Source organism: Scyliorhinus canicula, chromosome 11 (assembly GCF_902713615.1).
Source record: "Scyliorhinus canicula chromosome 11, sScyCan1.1, whole genome shotgun sequence".
NCBI lineage: Eukaryota > Metazoa > Chordata > Chondrichthyes > Carcharhiniformes > Scyliorhinidae > Scyliorhinus > Scyliorhinus canicula.
In genome coordinates, this window is record NC_052156.1 from 161,642,401 (window position 1) to 161,668,736 (window position 26,336).

General features: G+C 48.9%; 1 protein-coding gene across 1 annotated transcript in view; it reads left to right on the forward strand.

Moving 5' to 3' along the window:
* The first annotated feature begins 1,123 nt into the window (after positions 1-1,123).
* Positions 1,124-26,336, forward strand: part of itih5 (inter-alpha-trypsin inhibitor heavy chain 5) — a 49,140-nt gene continuing 23,927 nt past the window's right edge. Inside the window, exons 1-7 of the mRNA XM_038811887.1 lie at positions 1,124-1,290; positions 1,554-1,598; positions 4,703-4,866; positions 9,430-9,522; positions 15,010-15,257; positions 19,772-19,935; positions 23,346-23,462. Of these exons, the coding sequence (XP_038667815.1) occupies positions 1,186-1,290; positions 1,554-1,598; positions 4,703-4,866; positions 9,430-9,522; positions 15,010-15,257; positions 19,772-19,935; positions 23,346-23,462 (936 nt within the window). The 5' untranslated portion in view covers positions 1,124-1,185. The remainder of the gene's footprint in view (positions 1,291-1,553; positions 1,599-4,702; positions 4,867-9,429; positions 9,523-15,009; positions 15,258-19,771; positions 19,936-23,345; positions 23,463-26,336) is intronic.

Genomic DNA, 26,336 nt, shown 5'->3' on the forward strand with positions numbered 1-26,336 from the left:
TGAATTCACAGGCCGCAGTTTAACCTGAGCCTCCATCGTCCCTCCCAGTTTCTGGGCGTGCTCCCATATGGGTGAGCTCAGTTGGCTGGAGGGCTGGTGGCGATGAGGAGTGAGGCCAACAGTACAGGTTCAATTCCAATACCCGCTGAGATCTTCTCAAACTTGTCCCTCACCTGAGGCGTGCTAAGCCTCAGGTTAAATCACCGCCAGTCAGCTTTCAAAGGGGAGTGCAGCTCATGGGACTGCAGTGACATTTTTTTCATATTCCTCTTGTAGATCCACCGAAGAATCATATAGCTGAGGAGGAAGCTCTAATGTTCTCAGTTTTGTAAATCAGGATGTCTCGAGTATGTAGTGTGGAACAAAGAAGATCAAGCTAAGTTAATGAACAAAGCTTTTTTAAAAATAAATTTAGCGTACCCAATTATTTTTTCCAATTAAGGGGCAATTTAGTGTGGCCAATCCACCTATCCTGCACATCTATTGGGTTGTGGGGGCAAAGCCCACGCAGACACGGGGAGAACGTGCAAACTCTACACGGACAGTGACCCAGGGCCGGGATTCGAACCCAGGTCCTCAGCACAGTATGCAACAATGCTAACCATTGTGCCACCGTGCTGCCCGTTAATGAACAAAGCTGATTTATTTACACTACTGAAATAAGATTTGAATAAGTTACCAAAGTTAAATTAAACTATACAATATCTCTAACTACAGATCTCTCAACTATGCAACTAATATTTCTCAGGCCTAAACACCACCTCCCAGAAGCGACATGACATTTATAGGATTGCTCCTTATCGCCATCTGGTGGTGAACAGTATTAATGTCAAATTGTCAACCGTTTGTATTCCTTGCAATGTACATATTGTTAGAGGCCACTCAGCCCATCGAGCCCGTGGAAACCCTTCGAAATAGCTCCAATTAGACCCATATCCCCTTCAGGACAGACTTAATTTCCAAGCAGGAGTGTCCAAGTTTAAAGGATTTAAAAAAAGAATAAACTCTTTGGGCTGCACTTCAGGATAGAGAGTGGAGCAGCCGAGTGGGTTGAGCCGGGGGGGAGGGAGAGATCAGCCCAGCCATGCCCCCTGGGACTGGCCAGTGTCAGTGAGGCAGTCAGGCAGCTCAGGCTGAAGTGGAGCAGCTTCACACTGCACCCCAGCAGCGGAGGGAAGCGGGACAATGATCGCAATTCTCTTATTCTCATGCTCTTCCCTTGCCTCCTGGGCAGAAGGAAGCTGGGGTTTGAAGGGTGAAGCGGACAGCTTTAACACAGATCCCCAACCTGTAAGTGAATGCACTCCAGCCAGATTCCTATTAAATATCAAAGCCTTGAGAGTTTAGTTAAAAAAAATAACCTCAACAGGCTAAAGACCCAAATAATCAATGAACGCGTGGATCCTAAATTAGAATTGTGCAGTTTATAGCGTTTTATCTGACGCAGTTTAGAACGTTTGGCAGCAAATGTTCACTAAAGTGGCACAAGAATTGGATTGTCTGAACACAGCTCAGTGAAACTTGCGCTGATCTAATGCACCTTTATGTTTCAGGAGTTTCAGCGTCTTCCGAGGCAGATCGTTGTGTCGCAGAGATCGGTAAGTCCCTGAAACTTGATGTTATCCGTTTAGTTTGACTGTCGCAGCAAAGCAGAAATGTGCAGGATTTCACCACCCTTGCCCCCAGGTCCCCGGGCAGTTTTTTTTTCCATAGCCACACGGGGTGTGCAGGAGAGCTGGGAGGGTGAAGGAGGAATCTCTGACCTTGAGCTGCATCCAGCTGGGATCTGCAACAATAGCCCCACAACATTGCTCCACCTGTCCCCTTACACTGCTGGCTTTAGGACAATTTTAAGAAGCCGATTAAGAAGCCAATTGTATTGACGTCCTCAGGACAGCTAAAAGGATTTTGCAATCGTGAATCCCTTTTGAAGCGTAGTCACCGATGCTTTGCAGGCGGATTGATGATTCCTGCACCCCACTGGGTGTATAGCGCTGGAATTCCCTGTCTAACATCTGGGGTCACCTTCACCACAGGGATGGCAGAGGTTCAAGAAGGCAGATTATCACCACCCTCTTGAGAGCAGCTAAGAATGGGTAGCAATAATAATAATCTTTATTAGTGTTACAAGTAGGCTTAACACTGCAATGAAGTTACTGTGAAAATCCCCTAGTCGCCACACTCCGGCGCCTGTTCGGGTACACAGAGGGAGAATTCAGTGTTGAATTCACCTAACAGCACATCTTTCGGGACTTGTGGGAGGAAACCGGAGCACCTGGAGGAAGCCCACGCAGACACGGGGAGAATGTGCAGACTCCGCACTGACAGTGACCCGAGGTCGGATTCGAACCTGGGACCCCGGCGCTGTGAAGCAACAGTGCTAACCACTGTGCTACCATGCAGCCTGAAAATGCCACTCTTTCCAATATTAAACGCAACTGGGCAGCATGGTAGCACAGTGGTCAGCACTGTTGCTTTACAGCGCCAGGGACCCAGGTTCGATTCCCGGCTTGGGTCACTGTCTGTACGGAGTCTGCACATTCTCCCCGTGTCTACGTGGGTTTCTTCCAGGTGCTCCGGTTTCCTCCCACAAGTCCCGTAAGATATGCTGTTAGGTGAATTGGACATTCTGAATTCTCCCTCTGTGTACCCGAACAGGCGCCGGAGTGTGGCGACTAGTGGATTTTTCACAGTAACCTCATTGCAGTGCTAATGTAAGCCTACTTGTGACAATAAAGATTATTATTATTACTGTGGATGCTGGAATCCGAAACCAAAAGAGAAAATACTGGACAACCTCAGCAGATCTCACAGCCTCTCTGGGAAGAGAAGTGGGTGAACGTTTCGAGTCTGGTGCCTTTGAATGGCTATGATACCATTGGACCGCATTGGTGGTAAATAAATGGGTGTTACTGGCAGGAATATATAAAGCATTCAGTTCTGTGTGATCCAACCTTTGTGGCTGAATCAGAACAAAATGGCAACCACTGTGAAAGTAAATTAATTACATCAGTAAATAACTATCGATTGAGTTAGGAATGTAAGCAAGAGGAGTCGGCCATTCAGCCCATCGAACATTTAATTAGATCATGACTGATCTGGATCTCAACTCCATTTAAGCACATAAAAACATACAAATTAGGATCAGGAGTAGGCCACTCAGCCCCTCGAGCCTGCTCTCCTATTCATAGACTCATAGAATCCCTACACTGCAGAAGGAGGTTGTTCGGCACATCGGATCTGCAGACACGGGGAGAAAGTGACAGAAAGTCATCGAGGCCAGGAATTGAAGCCGGGTCCCTGGGACTGTGAGGCAACAGTGCTAACCACTGTGCCACCACGCCATCCAGTAAAATCATGGTTGATCTGATTGTAATTTCAACTCCAAATTCCTGCCCACCCCCAATAATGGTGAAGTGAGATGTGAATCATCTCATATATTGTTGATGAACATCACTGCAATACAAATATAGCTTTCAAACCCACAAACAGAGCTTTAGGGAGCACCTGTAGTAACAATTCAAATGCTTAAATTAACACACTTAATTCTGGCCTTTAAATGGTGAATGATACAATCAAGTAAATATAGACTCATAGAATCCCTACACTGCAGAAGGAGGCCATTTGGCCTGTCGGGTCTGCACTGACCCTTCAAATGAGTACTCTAGCCATTTACACTTCCCCGACCACTCTTCCCTACCCCGTAACCCCATAACCTAACCTGCACATCCTTGCACACTAAGGGGCAATTTAACATGGCCAACCCCCTAAACCACACATCTTTGGACAGAAATTTTAAAAAATCTTTGATATAGAAATATCTTCATCTCAAACTACCATCATGGATGACCATTTATAGAAAATTAAAATCCTCAAACTACAGGGCAGGCTATAAGATTAGAAAAATACTCAGAAAATAGTGAATGTATTTTTGCTCCAATTATCACTTGTAAATAGAAACTGATGACTGAAGGTAAAGTAGATCAGAAGCAAAATTAGAAGTTGCCAACAACCTACATGAAGAACTATCTCCATCCCTTAATATGTTAACAATTTCTAACGCATTTCAGCCTACGGAGAAAATTAACAGCAAAAATGCATGTTGCAGTTGTACAAAACTCTGGTGCGGCCGCATTTGGAGTATTGCGTGCAGTTCTGGTCGCCGCATTATAGGAAGGATGTGGAAGCATTGGAAAGGGTGCAGAGGAGATTTACCAGGATGTTGCCTGGTATGGAGGGAAGATCTTATGAGGAAAGGTTGAGGGACTTAAGGCTGTTTTCATTAGAGAGAAGAAGGTTAAGAGGGACTTAATTGAGTCATACAAAATGATCAGAGGATTAGATAGAGTGGACAGTGAGAGCCTTTTTCCTCGGATGGTGATGGCGAGCATGAGGGGACATAGCTTTAAGTTGAGGGGAGATGTAGGACAGATGTCAGAGGTAGGTTCTTTACTCGGAGAGTAGTAAGGGCGTGGAATTCCCTGCCTGCAACAGTAGTGGACTCACCGACATTAAGGGCATTTAAATGGTCATTGGATAAACATATGGATGATAATGGAATAGTGTAGATGGGCTGTAGAGTGGTTTCACAGGTCGGCGCAACATCGAGGGCCGAAGGATCTGTACTGCGCTGTAATATTCTATGTTCTATATTGTTTCAGGGAACTAACGCTTGTGTTTTTGTTGTTTTTCTCTCTTGCAGGATAGTAAACCCCATTTGACAGATTTTGTTGTGAAATCCACGATCTTTTCCCGCTATGCATTCACAGCTGTGTCCTCCACCATGGTCAATCGAGCCTATCGACCCAAAGATGCAATTTTCCAAATGCAAATTCCAGCCTCTGCCTTCATTTCCAACTTCACAATGTGGGTATCCGCCAGCCTTGATTCTCTGGGGCTTATTGAGAGTTTGTCACGGATTGACCAGAACGATCGATGAATGGATGAAATGCTGAGTCAGGTTTGGCTGTTGCTGAGCCTTTTACATTAGTTACATTTGCCTCTGCACCCTCCAGCTCAAAGCATTTTTGCCCACTAAGTCTCGGGAAGTGCGAACTGAAAACAGAGCAGGGGGGTAAACAGGGCAAGAAACAGGGGGTGCTCATCACCAATCAGATCAGAGGATTTGTAAAGAAGCTGCAGGAAAGCGGGAAGGAGGGTGAATTGGACTGGGCAAATTCAATATCAAATCACGTACAGAAAAAAGGTAACGAGAGGGAAAGAAAGAATTGGGGGGTGGTAGCGAAATTTTGCATCTGCATTGGCTGTCAGTGAGAATGGTGACACGGACACAGAGTAGCGCAAAGATTGGGAAATGTGATTCGCACTGGGGAGATCGCGTTTCCGATTTTCCACTTCCCTCGCTGGTGACGTAATGAGATTCCCGGCCGCAAAGGGTGAGAACCTCATTGTAATATATTAAATAAATCTTAATATGATTAACAATGCCAATCTGCCTCATGTTACCCATCATACCTAATATTCATACCTCGCCGACATGAGCTCATGTCGGTGAGGTTTCGGACAGATATGTGAAGGCGCGGATCAGTCGTGGCGAAACCCCCCCCTCCCCCCTGGACCACAAAGGTAAGTATAGCCCCTGGAGGGGAGATGAACAGCGCCATTCGGCAGTGCCAATCTGTGCCCAGAGGCAATGCTGGAGTGGAACCTCTGGGGAGCCCAAATGGGGTGGGTGCTTCTCATTTTGTGTGGTGAGGTGGGAGGGAGGGGGACATAGCACTGAGGCTTTGAAGGAGGGACTTGACAATGATAGTTACAGAACGGGCTTAGTGGGGGTGTGTGGGCATTGAGGGGGTAATGGGCATTGAAGGGGAAGTGGGTATTTGGGGGAAGCAGGCATTGAGGGGGGAACTTCCAGTGGCAGGGGAATGGGCATTGAGTGGCAGGGAACTTGTAGTGATGGGGGAGCGGTCACTGGTAGGGTAGCCTACAGAGATCAGCGGGTAGCAGGCAGTGAGGATGGGGTCCTGGCATTGGGAGGGGGGGAGCATTGGTGATGCTGCTGTGTTGTTTGTTTACTGTGGGGAGAGGGGTATCCCCCAATAATTGTACCATAGTTGGGGGACAGAACCCCTGATACCTTTGTTGGGTGTTGCTGGGGAAGTTTGAACTCTTTGCTGATCGGGGTGCCCTTTAACGGTGGCACGCTGGTCTCTGTGGGGTTGACCTTGCCGGCTCTATCAGGCCTCGCCCCACCAGAGTGACAACATAAACCACGCCCTCAGGTTTTTTGTCAGAGTGGCTCAAGGTCTGGTCTGAAAACTCAGCCGTCTATCTGGAGAGATGCATGCTGGTTTTCAGGCAGAGCCTGACATTCTGGCAAATTATGGGAAATTCCACCATGGATTATGGAAGAGCAAAAAGAGACAGATGAGAAAACACATTTTAATTAACATTTGGAAGTTTTAAAATCTCCATGAAAAGTTCAAACCTTGACCAAATGCGGCTCCACACTTGTAAATGCTCATTTTCAGTTCCCGAGCAATTGCTTGGCAGTAATTAATTATCATCACATTTCTCTACTTACACTATCAATTACTAGCCCTGATTATTTGTGATTAGCTCAGTATCTTGTGTACCAGTGCAGTAATATCACAATATTTCGATGGTGAGGCAGGCAGCGAGCTTCTGCTTTTCATGAAGATAACAGGGGATTGATGTAATTTGGACACCACCCTTTTGGGGCGGCATGGTAGCACAGTGGTTAGCATTGTTGCTTCACAGCACCAGGGGCGCGGGTTCGACTCCTAGCTGGGTCACTGTCTGTGCAGAGTCTGCACGTTGTCCCCGCGTCTGCGTGGGTTTCCTCCGGGTGCTCCGGTTTCCTCCCACAAGTCCCGAAAGACGCGCTTGTTAGGTGAATTGGACATTCTGATTTCTCCCTCAGTGTACCCGAACAGGCGCCGGAATGTGGCGACTAGGGGATTTTCACAGTAACTTCATTGCGGTGTTAATGTAAGCCCATTTGTGACAATAAAGATTATTATTATTTTTAGAAATTTGCATGCAACCGCATATCAGCCAATTGCCTGAAGGTCCATAATTATGCGTAAGATATTGCAAGCCTTATTTCGACAGGAAATTCGGACCCATTATTTTGGTTTGAGCATAAGGATTGTCTTCTGGTTTTATCCTAAAATTCGCGAAATGTACCAACTTTGCATCTAGGAAACGAAACAACAATCCGTTAAACAGGACCTTCAGCAGACAGTTGAGTCATTTCAATGTGAGATACTTCCACCTAGTTAGGGGTGAAAATAACCCAACACAAACTATTTCAGCCCATTAAGATAGACCTTTTATCTGCCCTTACTATCAATTTGCTGAAGTTCCACCATTTTGGCTTTGCAAGCAGAAAAAGAGATACAGATCTGATATGATCATTGGGGGATGGTGTTCCCCAGATGTAACTGTTATGGTTGTAATGTGCTTTGGCATTCTTAGTCCCAGATGTTAATTGGGAGGAATTAGCCCGATATGAAGTATTGGATGAGTATTTGGCTCACGCTGGATTGTTTTTCACGGCTGACAGCAGGACTAAATTAGGATGAGAACTACTCTCAACTTGCACCAACAGATTGGTCCTTGTTCACTTTCATCTGTGTAGCCAGTCATTAAGGGATTAGGGATGATCCCCCAATGTATTACGAAACCAGATTTGACCTAAATTAGACCCATTTTGTTCTATCCAAAGGCACAATTCTATCCAAAGGCACAATTGTATTTTCTTGAATTCTGTTCAATTCCCTTTTCTTCCATGTACTGAATGATCTGTTGAGCTGCTTGCAGAAAAATACTTTTCACTGTACCTCGGTACACGTGACAATAAACAAATCCAATCCAATCCAATCCACAACCTTGTAACATTTACTACTATTTCCCAGTGGCTGTCAAAATGAAAAGTTTGGCTAAAAATGAAGAACTATTGTAAAGAGAAATAGTTCTCTGACCCTAATTCAATCCTAAGGATCTCTTGACACTCAGAAGCTTCTGAGTGAGCAACAGTCTGTCAATCTACCTACCTAACTATGCTTGTTATAATATTGTGTGGGATTCTCCGGGCCCGTGTGCTGTTCGCTAGTGGTGGGATTCCCTCATCTCGCTGCTTTCCCATGGAAGCCACCGCACACCACCGGAAAAAAAACAGGTGAAGGTGTGCTGCCAGCAGGAATAGGGAACCCCAACAGCCAGAAAGTTCCGGCCATTATGCCATGCTCACTCAGTACTGTAGAACTCGTAAAAAACCTATACAATTATACAAGGGGCTGGTTTAGCTCACTAGGCTAAATCGCTGGCTTTTAAAGCAGACCAAGGCAGGCCAGCAGCACGGTTCAATTCCCGTACCAGCCTCCCCGGACAGGCGCCGGAATGTGGCGACTAGGGTCTTTTCACAGTAACTTCATTGAAGCCTACTTGTGACAATAAGCGATTTTCATTTTCTTTTCATTTCAATACACCCTCCTCACTGTGCATAACGTGCTTTACACGCGGTTGTCAAAGACCGTAGACAGGCAAGGATTTATTTTTCATTCTTTTCATGATCTTTGCTGGTGGGGCCAACATTTGTTGCTTATCCCTAATGGCCTTGTGAAGGTGGTGGTTAGCCGGCTTCTTGAACCGCTGCAGTCTACCTGCTATAGATACACCCACGGTGCTGTTAGTAATGAATGCATGACAACGTTGTTCCAAGTCAGGATAGTGTGTGGTTTGGAGGGGAACTTGCTGGTGACGGTGCTCCCATGTGTCTGCTGCCCTTGTCCTTCTGGATGACAGACGTAACGGATTTAGAAGGTGTTGTCGAAGGAGCTGTGACGAGTTGCTGTGGGTCACCTTGTAGATGGTACACTCTGCTGCTACTGTGCACAGCTGGTGGAAAGAGTGAAGATTGGCGATGATGAATGGAGTACCAATCACGCAGCTACTTTGTCCTGAACTTTGCCAAGATTCTTGAATGTTCTTGGAGCCACACTTGTCCAGGGAATAATGGTTAATAAATGTATGGATGGGAATTACTTCCTGCTCAAACATTTCTTTTGGAAAGATCCCTAATGCTGATTTCCACAACTTTAAGATAGGGGAAAACCAGATTTAATGATGAACTAATCTCAAGGGGTAGCCATGCGTGAGCACTTTGCACAAAGTTTCTTTACTTTGAAGTGAGTTAAAAACTGCAACTAATAGAATACCTGACAGCCTGTGACAAAAGTTTTACCCCCTTAGCCTTGCTCGGCAAAAAGCCCCACATAGGCTCTCTGTCCCTTTGTGAGATTTACGGTGAGCTGTGAAACACTGATGGTTATTGAACCGTAGGATGTAAAACTCATTCTCACAACACAGACAGTCCTAGGAAATGTCTGGACATTACTGTGATTTAAATAACGTTTAATCAACGCTTTTGTTTCTGTGCAGGATCATTGGCAAAAAGGTACATCAGAGTGAGGTGACAAGAAAAGCAAAAAAGTCCAAAGACAAAATAAAAGAACATTCTGGAAAAAATGATATGTAGGTATTCAATTCCTCACTCACCTGCATTCATATATTTAAAAGACTTCCAGGTGATGCAGGAGTTAAATGTTTCTAGCGGGTACTGATTAAGTGATGTGTAGTAAAAATTTTATTAAAAATTAATTTAGAGCACCCAATTATTTTTTTCCAATTTAGGGGCAATTTAGCGTAGCCAATTCATCTACCCTGCACGTCTTTGGGTTGTGGGGGTGAAACCCACGCAGACTACGAGGAGAATGTACAAACCCTGCACAGACAGTGACCCGGGGCCGGGATCGAACCTGGGGCGGTATTCTCCCCTACCCGGCGGGGCGGGGGGTCCCGGCGTAGCGGAGTGGCGCCAACCTAGCACCTTTGGGGGCTAGGCCAGCGCCGGAGCGGTTGGCACCACGCTGACTGGTGCCTAAACCGGCACCAACGGCCTTGATGCTCGCCACCCGGCGCCGGGGCTGGCCGAAAGGCCTTCGCCGGTTCGCGCATGCGCCGGTGGTGACGTCAGCGGCAGCTGCCGCTGACGTCACCACCGGCGCATGCGCACTGGGGGGTTCTCTTCCGCCTCCGCCATGGTATAGGCCGTGGGGGCACCCCCCGGGGTCCGATCGCCCCATGCCCCCCCAGGACCCCGGGGGCCCGCTCGCGCCGCCGATCCCGCCGCCACCAGAGGTGGTTCAAACCTCGGCAGTGGGAGAGGCCTCCCAGCGGCGGGACTTCGGCCCATCGCAGGCCGGAGAATCGCCGCAGGGGGCCCGCCGCTCGACGTGTGCGATTCCCGCCCCCTCCAATTCCCGGGTGGCGGAGAATTTCTGCCACGGCGGGGGCGGGATTTTTGGCGTCTCCGGGCGATTCTCCGACCCTGCGTGGGGTTGGAGAATTTTGCCCCGGTTCCTCGGCGCCGTGAGGCATCAGTGCTAACCACTGTGCCACTGTGCCGCCCCAGTGTAATTGAAACTTGCCATTAATGTAATGCTGGTGGTTTACTGAGATACAGGCTAGCTTTAAATAACAGCAAGTGTCAACTGGATTCAGTCCCGATGACCCTGTCTTTACAGCAACTGCTGAAGGGCCTTTATTCAAAATAGCCCACTGTTCAAAACAATTCTTTTCATCTGAAAGAAAATGGTAGGAATGACGGACGTAGCTGAAAGGATGGAACCCAAGGTGATCAATTAGACTACACATTGTGATCTTGCCCCTCTGGTTCCCGTGGGGTGAATTGCCAGATGGGCCACTGGGGTGCGAGTGAAAGAAAAAGATTGGTCGGCCAGGTCTGTCCAAGCGACAGAGGCTTGAAAGTAAGGAGACCTATGTGGCCTTTCACATTTGGGGTAGTACATGTTTCTAACAGTACAGAAAGAAGAGGGCCTTTGTGTGCCCAATCCAGCAGACACTAAGAGGAAAAGAAAGTAAATTTCCAATTTGAATTACACTTGAGGCACAGATGTTCTAAAGTAAAGAACAACCTGCACCAATAAAGCACCAGGCAAAACAAGCAAATCTAACTCCCTGAACAGATGCTTCAAGTGTCTGTCCCTCTGTACTTGAGGTGAATTTGACGATTACTCGGGTTGTCAACACCAACGATTTGTCTTCAGCTTTGAAATGAACTATTTCTTTCCTGGGGCATCTCAACTTGCTACTCAAAGACATTGGTCAGCTGTGTGGAGAATCTTGGTTAATTGATTTAGTTTATAACAGAAAGCCGGGTCAAGTGTCAGTGGTCTTTTCCAGGTGGTTGCAGATGGTAGGGTCACATAAGAGCAGTGTGCAGTGATGGGTGAAGGTTCATGGGCAGAGTGAGTTCAGGGGAAACCCAAAAGGTTCCAGTGAGCACGTACTTCTTGGATTTGTGACAGGACAGAATAAGTCATGAAGAAATAATTAGGAGGTGGATGTTAAAAGTCTGCAGATTTTAAGAGGATGAAAAGATTTAAGGAGGTAGAGGGCGCAATTCTCCCAAAAAATCTTTAAGTGCAGTCTCTGGCAGGAAACGAGGTGCGTGCCCCATGGGGTGGGTGGGGCGCAATCCAGATCGCAATCCATCATTTTTTGGAATGGGGCAAGTTCTGTGCCGGCACTAAGAGGGGCGGGGCCTACACACTTCGGCAAATCCGGCTTCACAGAGAGCATGGCACCATTTTTAAAGGGTGCCCCAAGTGACAGTAAAGGCACCTCCTCACCACTAGCGCCGGCAGCAGGGCCTCAGTAACCCCACCCCCACCCCCCCCATCATCACGGGCATCAGTGCCCCCCCCCCCCCCCCACCCTACCATCATCCTCAGTGGCATCAATATCCTCCCCTCCCCGGCCCCAAGGATCGTTGGCATCTGGGCACCAGGGCCCTCGGAATGGGTCTTTCATTTCATTTCATTTCTTTGCTCAGGCCCCTCTCCCGATCATCAATACTAGCACCTTCCCACCAAGTGAGCGCCACTATGGGATGGCCAAATGCCCCCCTTTCATGACCCCTTTCATGCCCAACCCCTTGGCAGTACCAAACTAGCACTGCCCCAATGTCACCAACAGTTCCAACAGTGCCAGGGAGCCAGTGCCACTGCCCTGCCATGTCCTCAACTACCTTGGGGCTACAATGCCCTCAGAGCCCCTTGGCGTGGGCATCACATTGGATATCTGGTGGTGAGCCCCACCAAATTCACGTTGCGTCGGCGGATGGGAAAACACTGGGAGCCGGGACAATCCGGCTTCAAACAGTTCCAGCATATTTAAATGAGGATATGAATAATGTGAATCTGGTTCGCACACAGTGAGGGGGTGAACCAGATTACGTCAACTGCAGCAGGCCGAGAGCATGGCGCATGTTCAGTGCCCGCCGTAGATCCTGTTCCGTGGGTCTCTCGCTATTCTCCCGAAATAGCGGGGTTTGCGCCAGGCACACGCATCCAGAGCATTGCCCCCAGAGTGTTTCACAGTTTTGATGGAATAGAATGTGTTAGTAGAAGCATTGTGATGAGTCACGATTTCAATGCAGTGAGGGATGGCAACAGGAGAGGAAAATTCAGAGGGAGGTTCGAACGCGAGTCAGCGATCCGGTTGTGCCCGGTGTCGAACCTGGCGCTACAGGTGAATCAGGCGAGCCCCAATTCAGGCTTCGCACTGGATGCGAAACCTCACGCGAGTCACCTGACTCATTCCACCCGGCTTGATCTGGATCTTGCCCTCGGTGGGCGCGATCCAGATCTGAATATTTAAACGATCCCAAGACTCACCGGTCGTGCCTGGGACACCTCGACATGGCGCCATGCTGTATTGGTTCCCACAGACATGGACCGGTCGTAACAGTTCCTTGAGGGGGGAGGGGGGGGGGGGCTATTGGATAACCCTGGGTGGTCGAGGACAGGGCAGGGTGGTACCCTGGCACTCTCTTGGCACTGCCAGCTTGGCACTCTGGCAGTACAACCCCGGCACTCCCAGGGTGCCAGACTGGCAGTGCGAAGGTGGCAGTTTGGCACAGTCAGTGGTCGGGCCCTGGGGGGTCTTGCCAGGTAGAGGGGGGTGAAGGAGGGCGAGGTGGGGTTCCCGGGTCCTCCCTAAGGTTGGTGGGGGTGGTGAGGGATGGCGGTCAAAAGAACATGGGTGGCTTGAAGGGTGGGGGCGGGAGGGGGGGAGATGGGGGGCTGTCAGACAAAATAGCCCCCGATCTGTGAGAAATCTCTCTTTGAATTGAGTCTGCTGAATTGGGCCTTGATTTTAACGCAGTGGGGATTAGTCTATGTGGACTTGTCTCTTTGGGATCTGGTGGGCATTTATCTGCATTGTGAAATGATTTATCGGGTGTTCGGTTGTGGATGGGGTGGCTGGGAGGAGATGAGGTTTGTGTGTCTGTGTTTCCTCCCAGCAGCGAAGGAGTTATAATCCTGAACGAGACTTTTTTCATTTTGTGAAAATATGAATTTTAAAGCCAGTATAGCCAACATTCCCAAGTAATGTCCCACTCCTTTCTTGCACTTCTTAGGATTTCTTTATTCCCATCATGATTCCACCCACATATTTTTTTCCCCTTAATTTACAACAGTGTCACAGCACAGCTGAGAAAAAAAAGTACATTTTTATTACCTCTGATGCTGAGCGCAGCAGCTGCAACACAATCCTCGCTGACTCAAATCCCAAACTCATGAAAATCTCCGCTCCCTGAGGAAACATTCATCACAGCCTGGCCCGTGAGACAACAGATCAGCATGGGATAAATCGGCAACTGGTCAACTTTGGCCGAACTGCCGTCTACCATTAAAAATAAGGGCCGCGATTCTCCACCCTCTGCCGGGCGTGTTTCCCAGCGACGGGAGGGAGCCCGTCGCCGGAATCTTCTGCTCCCGCTCGCTCTCAGTGGGACTTCCCATCGAATCCGCCGCATGCCACCGGGAAAGCTGTGGCAGAGGAATTTAGAATTTAGAATTTAGAACAGTACAGCACAGAACAGGCCCTTCGGCCCTCGATGTTGTGCCGAGCAATGATCACCCTACTCAAACTCACGTATCCACCCTATACCCGTAACCCAACAACTCCCCCTTAACCTTACTTTTTAGGACACTACGGGTAATTTATCATGGCCAATCCACCTAACCCGCACATCTTTGGACTGTGGGAGGAAACCGGAGCACCCGGAGGAAACCCACGCAGACACGGGGAGGACGTGCAGACTCCGCACAGACAGTGACCCAGCCGGGAACCGAACCTGGGACCCTGGAGCTGTGAAGCATTGATGCTAACCACTATGCTACCGTGCTGCCAGCTTACAGGTGTGCGGCCAGAGGAGGCGCGAGGGTATGCGATTGCCCAGCTTCAGATGTGCGGCCAGAGGAGGAGAAACATCAGCCAAGAGAGGACAAGCTAAATGTTGGCAATGAAACAGTCTCCCACATTCAAAATGCTCACCACCCCGTGCTCTTTAGGCCAATTAGCTGATGTTCGGGAACGTACCTGGGAAGCTCACCCAGCAAAGCTTCAATACTTTCGGGAGAGTGGTAAAGCGACAGGAATAAGGTGGAAAAATTTCAAACCCAACCTTGCATTCGGGCTGGATGGAAATAATTTGGCAAGTGCACATTCGCGTGACTACACCTCACTGACCTGTGTACTGCCGGCTGTTACTTTGAACCTGGGGAAATTTCTGCTTACCTTTTCCAGCCTTAATAGGGTTCCGTCATTTTCGCTGCCAAACATCACCGACCTCTTAACTGTGCCTTTGCTTCTAAGTCATTAGTGATCCTATAGATTCTATTAACAATGAAACTATCCCAGATGTCAAATTGAGATGCAGAGGGCTTTAAGAATGACGATTCTGAGAATCATTAAACACAAAATGTACGATATGGTTTGTACAAATACACTTACATTTTTGTGGTTATGTCCAGTGGCATGATAATGCAAGGTAATCGCTAGAGTCCTCAACCAAAGTCATTAATTATTTCATACTCCTCTATTGCAAAACAATGGGGCATTCTAACATATTCTATTGTTTCCTGCCAGGGACAGTGAAGTGGAAATTTTCACTGTCACCGTGCCTTTGCCTGCAAGGACCAAAGGAATTTTCCTCCTGACGTATGAGGAGCTGTTGGAGAGGCGTCTGGGAAAGTACACTCAGGTGATCAGTGTCAGGCCAATGCAGATCATTCCTAAACTCCTGGTGGAGATCCATTTGACCGAGAGTTCAGGGATCACTTTCCTAGAAGTTGCCCCCCTGAGAAACAGCAAGCAGATCAACCACCACATTGCAGGTACAGAAAATCAAAGAGGGATATTTATATTCTCAATGATGAATTTACAATGAATCTATTTAATGAAGTGTGTTTAATGGGAATTTTTCACCTGTAATTTTATTCTCCTTGATCTATTTTCCACGACACCTCTGCCTTCAAGTGGGCAGGTTTTCTCCCTGTGTGCAGCTGATACCCCTGGATGTCGATTGCAGGAGAGCATTGGGGATAATGTAGCTCCATTAATTTTCCCTCCTCTCTGCTGTGCAGTGCTGGTTGGTGTAATGCAAGATAAGAGCTGACATGAGTGGAACTGCAATCCTACGTTTACATGCATTCAATAGCTCTTGAGTGTTTGTGTGCTAACGCTCTGCAGCACTGTGCCAAAACTCTGGATGCTACATTTTCAGGAATGATGCTTCTTAACGCAAAGGATTATGTGAGAAACAGAGCTAGTCACTGATACGATCCCAGTTGATGGCTCTAAAGACCGTTGACGGGATTCTCCAGTCAGCCAGCTGTGTTCTTCTGGGCTACGTGTCCTTGCCGGCAGAGGATTCTCCGTTTCTGCCACCTGCCAATGGGATTTCCCATTCTGGCCGCCCCACGCTGCCGGGAAACCCGTGGGGATAGGTGCGCTACCAGCGCAACAGAGAATCCCGCTGTCTTTCCCTCAGCTGTTTTCAGCAAGGATCCACTTCCAGAATTTCCAACTCTCCCAACGGTATTCTTCTGCCTTGAATTCCCATGTGCATTCAAAATTCCATGCGATCTCTCAGGTACTCAGCCATGAAAATAAACTCTACTGCTTCACAGGCTTCATTAAGCTCACCAACCTTAGAATTGCTTCAGATAGCTGACCTCCCGCTAGCCAACTTCACCAAGTCTGCATTTTTCAGTCTTTAACTTCAGTGAACAGTACACTGGTCAGATTCCAGCTGCTTTTGTCCCTTTGACTTCAATATTCTTGTGACCATTCTTTTCATTCCCTGGTTTCTCGAACTTTAGTCTCTGGGACTTGCTTTTGCCCCATGACTCCACTGTCCTGCTGAGCTGTGAGAGCTGCCTTCTCTCTCAATGCCTCGCTCTAACTGCGTTGGATCTAGTTATGACTAAACTCAGAAGGTCTTTCTAACTTAATGGTGGCCCTGGTTGCTAAGCAACAGCGCAGCCCTTCTCAAAACATTTTTGCTTTTTATGTCGGAAACTGTCAAATCACAGTGCAGACATAGTTTGAAATGAAACAAAAACCCCCGCAGGCATACAAATATCTTTGTTTGACGTAAATGTAACTAGAGTTTTTACCCTTTCTTATATAGATACATTAAATCAAACTCACTTAAATCTTTACTTTATTTCTAATATTCAATTATGCTAACATAGATTATTTTAAAGCAACACTGCTTCCTACAGTCATTTCCCCTGGATCTACTCCCACTCTCACAAAGGCATACTCTTGTAAGGCCTGCCTCCATCCAAGGTGGGCAATTCTGCAAAGATGCCACCAATAACATTGGTGTCTGCACATCACCAGTTTTGTACAGATGAGACTTGGGGGCCCAGTTGCTGGAGGGTATCATTGGACATGTGTTGGAGGTGGCTGCACCTACTTCACATGGATTTCTGATATGAGATGAATTTATTTGGCTTGGAGGCCATAACCTAGTTTGATGCATCAGTGCAATGATGAGGGAAAGCTGCACTGTCAGAGGTGCTGTCTCTCAGGTGGCACATTACGTTGAGGCTTTGTCCATAAACATTGGGGGCATGGAACTGCCTGTGGAAGTAGTTGAGTCGGAAACATTAGGGACCTTCAAGCGGCTATTGAATAGGTACATGGATTACGGTAGAATGGTGGGGTGTAGATTAATTTGTTCTTAATCTAGGAGAAAAGCTTGGCACAACATCATGGGCGAAGGGCCTGTTCTGTGCTGTATTTTTCTATGTTCTATATTCTATAAGCGCAGGTGGATGCCAAAGATATACTGCAGTATTCAAAGAAGAGCAGGTGTACTACCTCAGCCAGTATTAATGCCCAAACAACACCACTTTAAACATATTTAATTTGCCTTCAACTTGTTGTCTTTTGTGCGCAAATTGACAATCATTCCGGCATTTCAACAGGGCCATCATTTCAGAAGTAGCTCATTGGCTGTGAAGCACTTTGTAACATCCTGAATATAAAAGCTCAGGAGAGTCGAGGTGAATCAAAATGGCAGTATATTTTTAGCCTAAAGAAAGGGCCGTGATGCGCCGTACAGCACAAAGGCCCCAACCGGGCTTACCGATCATTCCGGCCACATCCCTGGCCGAGAGTTGATTCGATGAACCACATCTGAGGGGCCTCTGCACAGTAACGAGGGAGCCCATATTCCATGGGCCCCATGGGGAGATCAATTGGGTCACCCCCGTGCGTACCGTGAGGATTATTACACTGGAATTAAAGGTACCACAGTCCCAGGTGACCAGAGGCTGCTTTCTGCTTTGAGGGGGGAGAGCTGACTGGTGGTGATTTAACCTGAGGGTCACCACACCTCAGGTGTGGGGCAAGGTTGAGACCTTAATGAATAACCTCAGCCGGTTTAGCTCAGTTGGCTAGACAGCTGGTTCATTGTGCAGAGCCAGGCCAGCAATTCCCGTCCCTTTCTCACTCCTTCCTGGACAGATCACCCACCCAGACTGAGCCACCCCCATCAGGCTGAGTCCCGTTCCAGACTGATTCAACCCGCCCCGGACTGAGCCCTGCCCCGGGCTGGCCTCCTCAAGGACTGACCCCTGCTCCCAGACTGACTCCCCCCCTCCCCAGTATGGGTCCCCTCCTGGACTGACACCCACTTTCTGGACTGACAACTCCCTCCTGGACTGAACCCCCTGGAATGACCCTCCCCCTCCTGGACTGACCCTCCCCCTCCTGGAATGGCCTATCTCCCGGACTGAGCTCCCTCCTGGACTGACATCCATCCCGGACTGACCCTCCCTCCTGGAATGAGCCCCCAACCTCTCGGACTGAGGCCCTCCTAGACTGACACCCTCCTCCCGGACTGACCCTCCTCCTCCTGGAATGACCCTCTCCCTCCTGGAATGACCCTCCTCCTCCTGGACTGACCCTCCCCCTCCCTGACTGACCCTCTCCCTCCTGGACTGACCCTCCTCCTGCCGGACTGACCCTCCTCCTCCTGGAATGACCCTCTCCCTCCTGGACTGACATGGAAAACCCAGCTCCAAGGGTAGGAATTTTGGGCCCTTCCTATTGGTGGGATCTTCTTCCCACTGAAGCTAACCCCCAACGTGGGTTCCCCAGCAGCAGGATGGGGGAGCCATGGAAATGACCCTTGACCTTGGTGGGACTGGAAGGGGGGTTGGCAGCTGGAAAATTTCAGCCTAAGTGTCTTTTATATTCATTGTAGAAAATAACAGAATGTTGTTAGGTTCCAGATGTAAATGTTTGGGAATAGCAGAACCTGAACACATTAAATACATCTGTCCAATTCACCTATCAGAGAAACAGCAAATATACTTCCAAGTAATTGAGTATATTTGAAGTGGGGTATCCCAACAGATATCAGGCAATCAGCAAAAAACAAGTTTCTCTTCCTTTAATAGAGTTGTTCATCTGTTAGAATTCCAGGTTTTAATACAACTGTTCCCCAGTTCATCAGTTAGTTTTCAGTTCCCGTCAGTTGGCCTAGTCATGTACAATCAGAAAGTGCACGTTTCCAATAATGTGGCCTCAGTGGATGGGAAAATCTTGGGGATTAACTTTGTTCAGTAACCTGTTAACTGCAATAAACCGTACTCAACTAATTAGTGAGCAGTAAAGATTCCACTGCTGACTTCCATATCTGTTCCATAAGGTGGCAAGGTCATCCTCTTGAAGCTAATGGGAGTCCTTCTTTAAATACGGCTTGACAAGGCCATTGGGTAGCACTTGCGAGTTTTAACTTGAGCTTAAACCATGAAACCAGAGAAGCCAAACAGTGTGTGAAGAATAAGAGCATGGATGAAGATTATGGATTTAGACTCTTCAGGAAATAAGAAGACGAGGATTGAGGGACAGGGTTGACGTCTTACAGTTATTATTTCAGAAAGAACGTTTATGCAACCTTTGAAAGTATTTCATTTGACAAACTATGCTCTGAATGTTCCCATGTGCCAGGTTCAAAAATTCATTCCAGCATTCAAACAGGAATTCTATTTCATCTGGATTGAATATTATATCTCAGATATATGAATTTGAATAACTTCTATAAAGCACTAGTTTGGAAGAGAGGAGGTATTTGTTTGTAAGGATTGTAATAAATGGACGGAATATCTATCCACCATAGTTAAAGATTTTAAAAGCAGTCTGAATTGGAAGGTCACATTATGGAATATGTAAGGTCAGATTTTATTTGGTATTGCATTAACATCCTCAAACCCCCAAAATTATACTTTTGATTTTATTTTGTAGAACTGTGTTATTGTCATACAGGTGCACATTTCAAGTCACAAAGTGATTATTAAGTCTTTGGTGTTTCTCTCCTGTGCTACTAAAGCTTCACCTCCTCCTTCCACCAAAATCAGCCAGACCAGAACAACAGCCCACATTAGGTTTGCCCCGTCTATTACACAGCAAGCTGCGATCAGTGAGACTGGAGTTCTGGGTGACTTCATCATGAGATATGACGTGGACAGAGAATTGGGAGTTGGCGAAATTCAGGTATTAATTGTTTCCTCATCCTGTGTCCAGAGTGTCCCAAGAGTATATGCCCTTATTTATAGAACACTCCAGGGAACCCACTTTTGACAAATTGCAGCATTTTTATTAAGAACATCATTTAAATTGGATAACTTGATTTTAACTTGGTTCACAGGGTAAGTTGATGTTTATAGATCTTAAAGAAGTGCTTGCATATTTTCCATATGTAATATCTGGCCATAGAAGTTTCCCTTTGTATTCATGTTAAATTTATATTCCGAGCATCATGTACCTGTGTGTATGTCCCACCCGAACCCGCAAACCACTCATCCCCGGTTCATTGGAAAATCCCAGCGTAGTAAGAGCAAATAGTCTTCACTTATAGTGCGGGATTCTCCGATTGGCGACGCCAAAATCGCATTCGGCATTCGGCCGGAGAATCTATTTTTACGCCGGACATGGGGACGGTGCCGTTTTTCCGATGCTCTGCCCCCTCAAAAACAGCATACTCGAGGAGTACGTGCACGCTATTGGGGCGGCCTCAGGACGTCACCTGAGGCCCTTCCCCGATGCTCCGCCCCCAAAGGGCCAGTCCCCGCCAGCGTGGGTTGCGTGTGCGCTCACTTTTCGGGGACGTCGCATGGCGGTTGCGGACTGTGTCCAGCGGCGTCACAGTCGGCGGGGGGGGGGGGGGGAGCTGTTCCACTGGCAGGGGGGGCTTTGACGGGGGCTGAGGGGACTCATGGCGGCTGGTCCGGGGGTGGCGAGGAGGGTTACTGGGGGGGGGGGGCAGCTTTTGGCAGGCTGGGCTTGCGTGCGGCCGGCGCCATGTTGTAAGACCGCCGCGCCAGGGGCTTTACGCTGCACGGCTGCTAGCCGCCCACCGGGTGGAGCATCACCGGCGACATTTTGGTCATAAGACCAGCCGGATCCTGCGGACATAGCCACAGGATCGGAGAATCCAGCCCATAGTTTATTTTCCATTTGTTTCTTTTCATCAATTTTCACCTTCCCCTCCTCTCCTGGAGTTATTGACCCCTTGTTGAGATTTTGTACTCGGGGTTTCAGTCAGTTTCTGGTAATTCATCCAGATGGATATTCTTCGGATGTGTCACAATGAAGCCAGGAATTTCCTCAATCTCCACTTCCTGAGAAAGTGCCCGAAAAATGACACTATGCTGATATTTCCGATGTGAACTTCCTGTTCAACCACAGGAAATATTGTAACCGAGGCCAAGTGAGTTGTCATTTATGACTCCAAGATCACATTTTTTGTTTTTTTGGAGAGCGACAATAAGCAGTAATGCTGGCTTATCTCACCTATCCTAACCACAAGCCCCCTATTGCTAATTGTAACATACCCTTTTCTTCCCTCCTACCCTAACTAAAAATCAGTTCACTATGCAGTGATTCAGGTGCTGATGTAACTATTTGTAAATCAATGCCGTTGCACCCCGATCATGAGCTGGTTTATTTTGATAAATGGTTGCTTTCTCCCAAACGTCAATTACACTATTTTGTAACTTGGTGCTAGTGAGCAATTTAGCAGTATGAGCCATCTGTAACACTCTCCTCACTACCTTTGACCAAGAAATAAATATTCCAATGTTATATGCTGAAGTTACTGTTTATGTACCCCATTTCTGTAGCAGAGCTTCTACTCTCATCACCAAGTATGCCAGCTGGTACGGTCCTCGGGGGGCGCAGAGGGGATCCGATCCCGGGGGGGGGGGGGCACGGTGGCCTGGCCTGCGATCGGGGCCCACCGATCTGCGGGTGGGCCTGTGCCTTGGGGGCACTTCTTCCTTCCACGCCGGCCCCTGTAGGGCTCGCCCATGGCTGGCACGGAGATGACACCCCGCTGCGCATGCACCAGAATACGCCGGCCGGTCTGCGCATGTGCCGAACCACGCTGCCGGTTCTGCGCATGCGCTAAGTCGTGCAGTCCCTTCGGCGCTGGCTAGCGTGGTGCCAACCCCTCCGGCACCGGCCTAGCCCCCAGAAGTGCGGAGAATTCCACAACTTCTGGTCAGCCCGACGCCGGAGTGGTTCGTGCCATTTTTTACGCCGGCGTCGGGCCTCCTCGCTGATCCGGGAGAATCCCACCGACAGCTTCTGCTACCTAAAAGGACAAGGATAACCGGTGCATGGTTACACCAGCACCTGCAAACTTCCCTTCAAGTCACTCAACGTCCTGACTTGGAAATGTGTTATGTTCCTCCATTGTTGCTGAGTCGAAATCCTGAAACCTCCTCCCTAACAGCACTGTGGGTGTACCTATACCTCACAGGTTGCAGTGAGTTCAAGAGGGGACTCACCTCCACCCTCGCCAGGGAAATTAGGGATGGAGAGGAAACGCTGATCTAGCCAGAATTGTTCACATCCCATAAACGGATTGAAAACAACCCCGGGCGGAATTCTCCGATCGCCTGAGGCCGGCGTCAATCCCGCCCCCGCCTTGTCCTGAATTCTCCGACCCCGAGATTCGGCGGGGGCGGGAATCGCGCCGCTCCGGTCGGCAGGCCCCCCGCGGTGATTCTCCGGCCCGCGATGGGCCGAACTCCCGCCGTTGACAGGCCTCTCCCATGGGCGGGAATCAAAACATCGACCTGACCGGCGGGATTGGCGGCCCGGGCGGGCTCCGGGGTCCTGGGGGGAGGGCGCGGGGCGATCTGGTGCCCCCATGGTGGCCTGGCCCGCCATCGGGGCCCACCGATCGGCGGGCGGATCTGCGCCGTGGGGGCACTCTTTTTCTTCTGCCCCGCCATGGCCTTCACCATGGCGGGGGCGGGAGAGACCCCCCCCCCCCCCCCGCGCATGCGCCGGTATGACGTCAGCGGCTGCTGATGCACCGGCCCATGCGCGGACTTCCGCCAGCCGGCGAAGGCCTTTCGGCCCCGGCTGGCGGGGAGCCAAAGGCCGTTCGTGCCGGCCGGCGGAGTGGGAGGCACTCTGGCGTGGGCCTAGCCCCTCAATGTGAGGGCTTGGCCCCTAAAGGTGCGGCAACTTCCGCACCTTTGGGGCGGCCCGACGCCGGAGTGGTTCACGCCACTCCGTCCCGCCAGGACCCCCCGCCCCGCCGGGTAGGGGAGAATCCCGGCCCCACCTATAATATAGAACTTAAAAATTATCAGGGAGATTATCTTAAAAGCGGGTCGCTCATGTTGAGAGTCATTGCTCAACTCTTTGTCATGCAGTCACCATCTTAGGGTTACTTGTGTTACTAACACAGCCAAACTGAAACATGGGGCCTAATTGTACCACCCCTCCAACTGGCGGATATTTTCCAGTCCTGCCAAAATTAATGGACTTTTAAACGGTCGACTGCATTTTCCTGCCGCAACCGGCTGTAAAGTTCTGCCCATTGTATATTGCTGCCTTTAACCATTTGGAGAGGAGAGATCGGCTGATATTATTATCTTCACTTTCAGGTTCAGAATGGATATTTTGTTCATTACTTTGCACCCAAGGATCTTCCGCCAGTGCCAAAAAACGTGGTTTTTGTGATAGACACAAGTGGCTCAATGGCCGGACAAAAAATCAAACAGGTAAACATCTTTACTTTGATAAAGGGATTGAAGTGTTGGGCACTGTGGACTTGTGAAGCAGATGGATGCCACCAACACTGAAGAAGGTTCAACACTATTTTATTAGCTCTTATAAAATAATAGACATACGAGAACTGGGGGTTTAAACGATGCTAGATTAACTAGAGCCCTGTGCCTGTCCGAACCAGTTGAATCTCTCAGCACGTGGTGGGAGTCTGTACTGTACTTGATGAGCTCTTGTGCTTCTGAGAGGCAGCACCCAGAATGAGCGGGAAAAGTGATGCCCTCTGCCTTTATAGTGCGTGTGTTCTAACTGGTGATTGGCTGCGGTGTTTGTGCATGTTGATTGGTCCTAGTGTATGTCCATCAGTATGTGTCTGCACCATGATATACTGGTGTATATTATGACAGGGATCAATTTTATCACATTTAAAGAATAACAGTTTACAGATGGAAGGCTATATCATCATTCACTAGCCAATTATAGGGACCATTGCAGTTTACAGTACAGCGAGAGATCATTCATCCTATTGTGTCTGCATTAATTAAAACAGTTATTCACCCTAATCCTACTTTACAGCTCATGATGTGAAGGTTATGACAATTCAAGTGAATGTCCAAGCACTTTTCAAACGCATTGAAGCTAACATGCTCAAGCCACACTTCATGATATTATCATTGATTGTAGAGACAGTTTCAGTCTTTTTGTTACAGGCAGTTCATTTGCCATACAGGAATTAGTAAATAACTTCCATCCGTTGGCCATGGACTAACAACGGAAGCATTGGCCTGGATATTGCCAAGGAACGGTTATAGAGGTGTGGAACTGGAGTTGCAGAATGAAAACCCAGAACTCCACGTGCGAAGGAGTTTCAGCTGGAGTTTTAACATCTTCGTGTGTAACCTCCAGCCCTGGCAGGTTCCCTGCTTAGAATTCAGCCTGATTGACAAGCTTGGAGTCCAGCTGGACAAGGCCCATTCAGGAACAAGTTGCAGGACGAGGTGTGTCCAATCCTGACCCTGGTGAGGGTGTGAAAGGGTTTGATTCCTGATGGAGGTTCAATTCCTGCTCCGGGGAATGAGGTCGAGAGGGAGGGGGGGGTGGGGTTATTCTAGGGATGAGGGCCAAACCCCTTTGCAATGGGGCTGGGGAGTCTAATTCAGTGTGACTTAGTGGGCTGGGGGATGTAATGCTGCTAATCCTGGCCCTGCTATAAAGGCATTTACCTTTTCGCCGTTGCTGTCCTGACTTTGCTCCGACTGTTGGGTTTTACAAAACCTGGGAAACATGGCTGTTTGCAATAAAATCAATTAAATCACAGGCAAGCACTTTTAAAAAAACATATTTTAATTGCCAGTTCACTGGGATGTTCCTTGCCCGACCTTCGTAAAACCTAAAGGTGGGCAGATTGGGGGTCAGGTTTCAGATTCCTAAAAATTTCAGCCCTTCCGCGCCACCCTGAAATCTACATTTGTTTTTGCTAGATCTCATTTCCCCCCCTCCCCTCATTGAATTCGACAACCACTTGTTTTGTTTTTTATCCATTTGCTGATAACCAAACTAATCAGTTTTAATTTGCTGTATTAGTATGAATGGTGGACAGATATTGTCCCGAAGACTGACTCAGTATGAGGAAGGTAGCTCATGGCTGGCTTTTAGAAAGACAGCAGGTACCAGAAAATAAACAACACAACTCACCACTGAATCTAAAAATGTGTTTCACATTCACAAAGTTGTTCGATACGGCGTCGCCTTGACATCGTTTTTGTTTTCTTGCAGCTTATTTCAGTACGAATACCTAATGTGTCAAATATTTTGTAGCTTCCAACATTGAGTTTTGCTACCCATGCTGCCTTCAACTTTTAAACAAGCAGAAACCTGGCATTTGTCTTTGCCTCTGTTTCCAGCCAAATACACTGTCAACATTCTGTTGTACTTGGCAAGCTTCTCTTTAGGAATTGATACCAGTCAAAGTTAGCCAAGGAATGATGTCATTTCAATTGTAACGTTGGGCAGGTATCTCCGACCCCCCCCCCCCCCCCCCCAACCCCCGCCCCCGCACCCCCGCCGGATGGGAGAATTGCCGGGGGTCGGCGTGAATCCCGCCCCCGCCGTCCTCCAAAGTCTGCAGCCCTCCAAAAATCAGCCCAGCGTGAATCGCACCGCCTGCCGCGGAGAATGGCGGGGACCGGCGCGACTCAATGGGCCCCGGGGCTGCCCGAATTCTCCGGCCCGTAATGGGCCGAAGTCCCGCCCGTTTTTTGCCTGTCCCACCGGCGTAAATTGGAGTAGGTCCCTTACCGGTGGGACCTGGCAGCGCGGGCGGCCTCCGGGATTCTTGGGGGGCCGCGGGGAGATCTGGCCCCGGGGGATGCCCCCACGGTGGCCTGGCCCGCTATCGGGGCCCACCGATCCGCCAGCGGGCCTGTGCCGTGGGGGCACTCTATTGTTCCGCACTGGCAGCTGTAACAGTCCGCCATTGCCGGTGAGGAAGCCCTCTGCGCATGCGCGCGGATGACGCCAGCACGTGCTGACGCTCCTGCACATGCGCCAACTCGCGCCGGCCGGTGGAGGCCCTTCAGCGCCGGTTGGCATGGCTCCAAGCCCCTTTCCCGCCGGCCGTAGCGGCGCAAACCACTCCGGGGCGGGCCTAGCCCCTGAAGGTGTGGAGGATTCTGGGGAGGGGGCAGGGCTAGGGCTGTCTCTCAATCTGCAAAGGGACACCCCACTGAAGATAGTACCCTCCACACCCTTTCCGGATGATTGGATCATGTGGTGAAAATGGAGAAGGGTTTTGGGAAGGAAGAAGCTGATTGAAGGCGAAGAAGGGTTGTTGTGAAAGATGGTCGAGGAGGTGGCCTTAGAAATGGTGC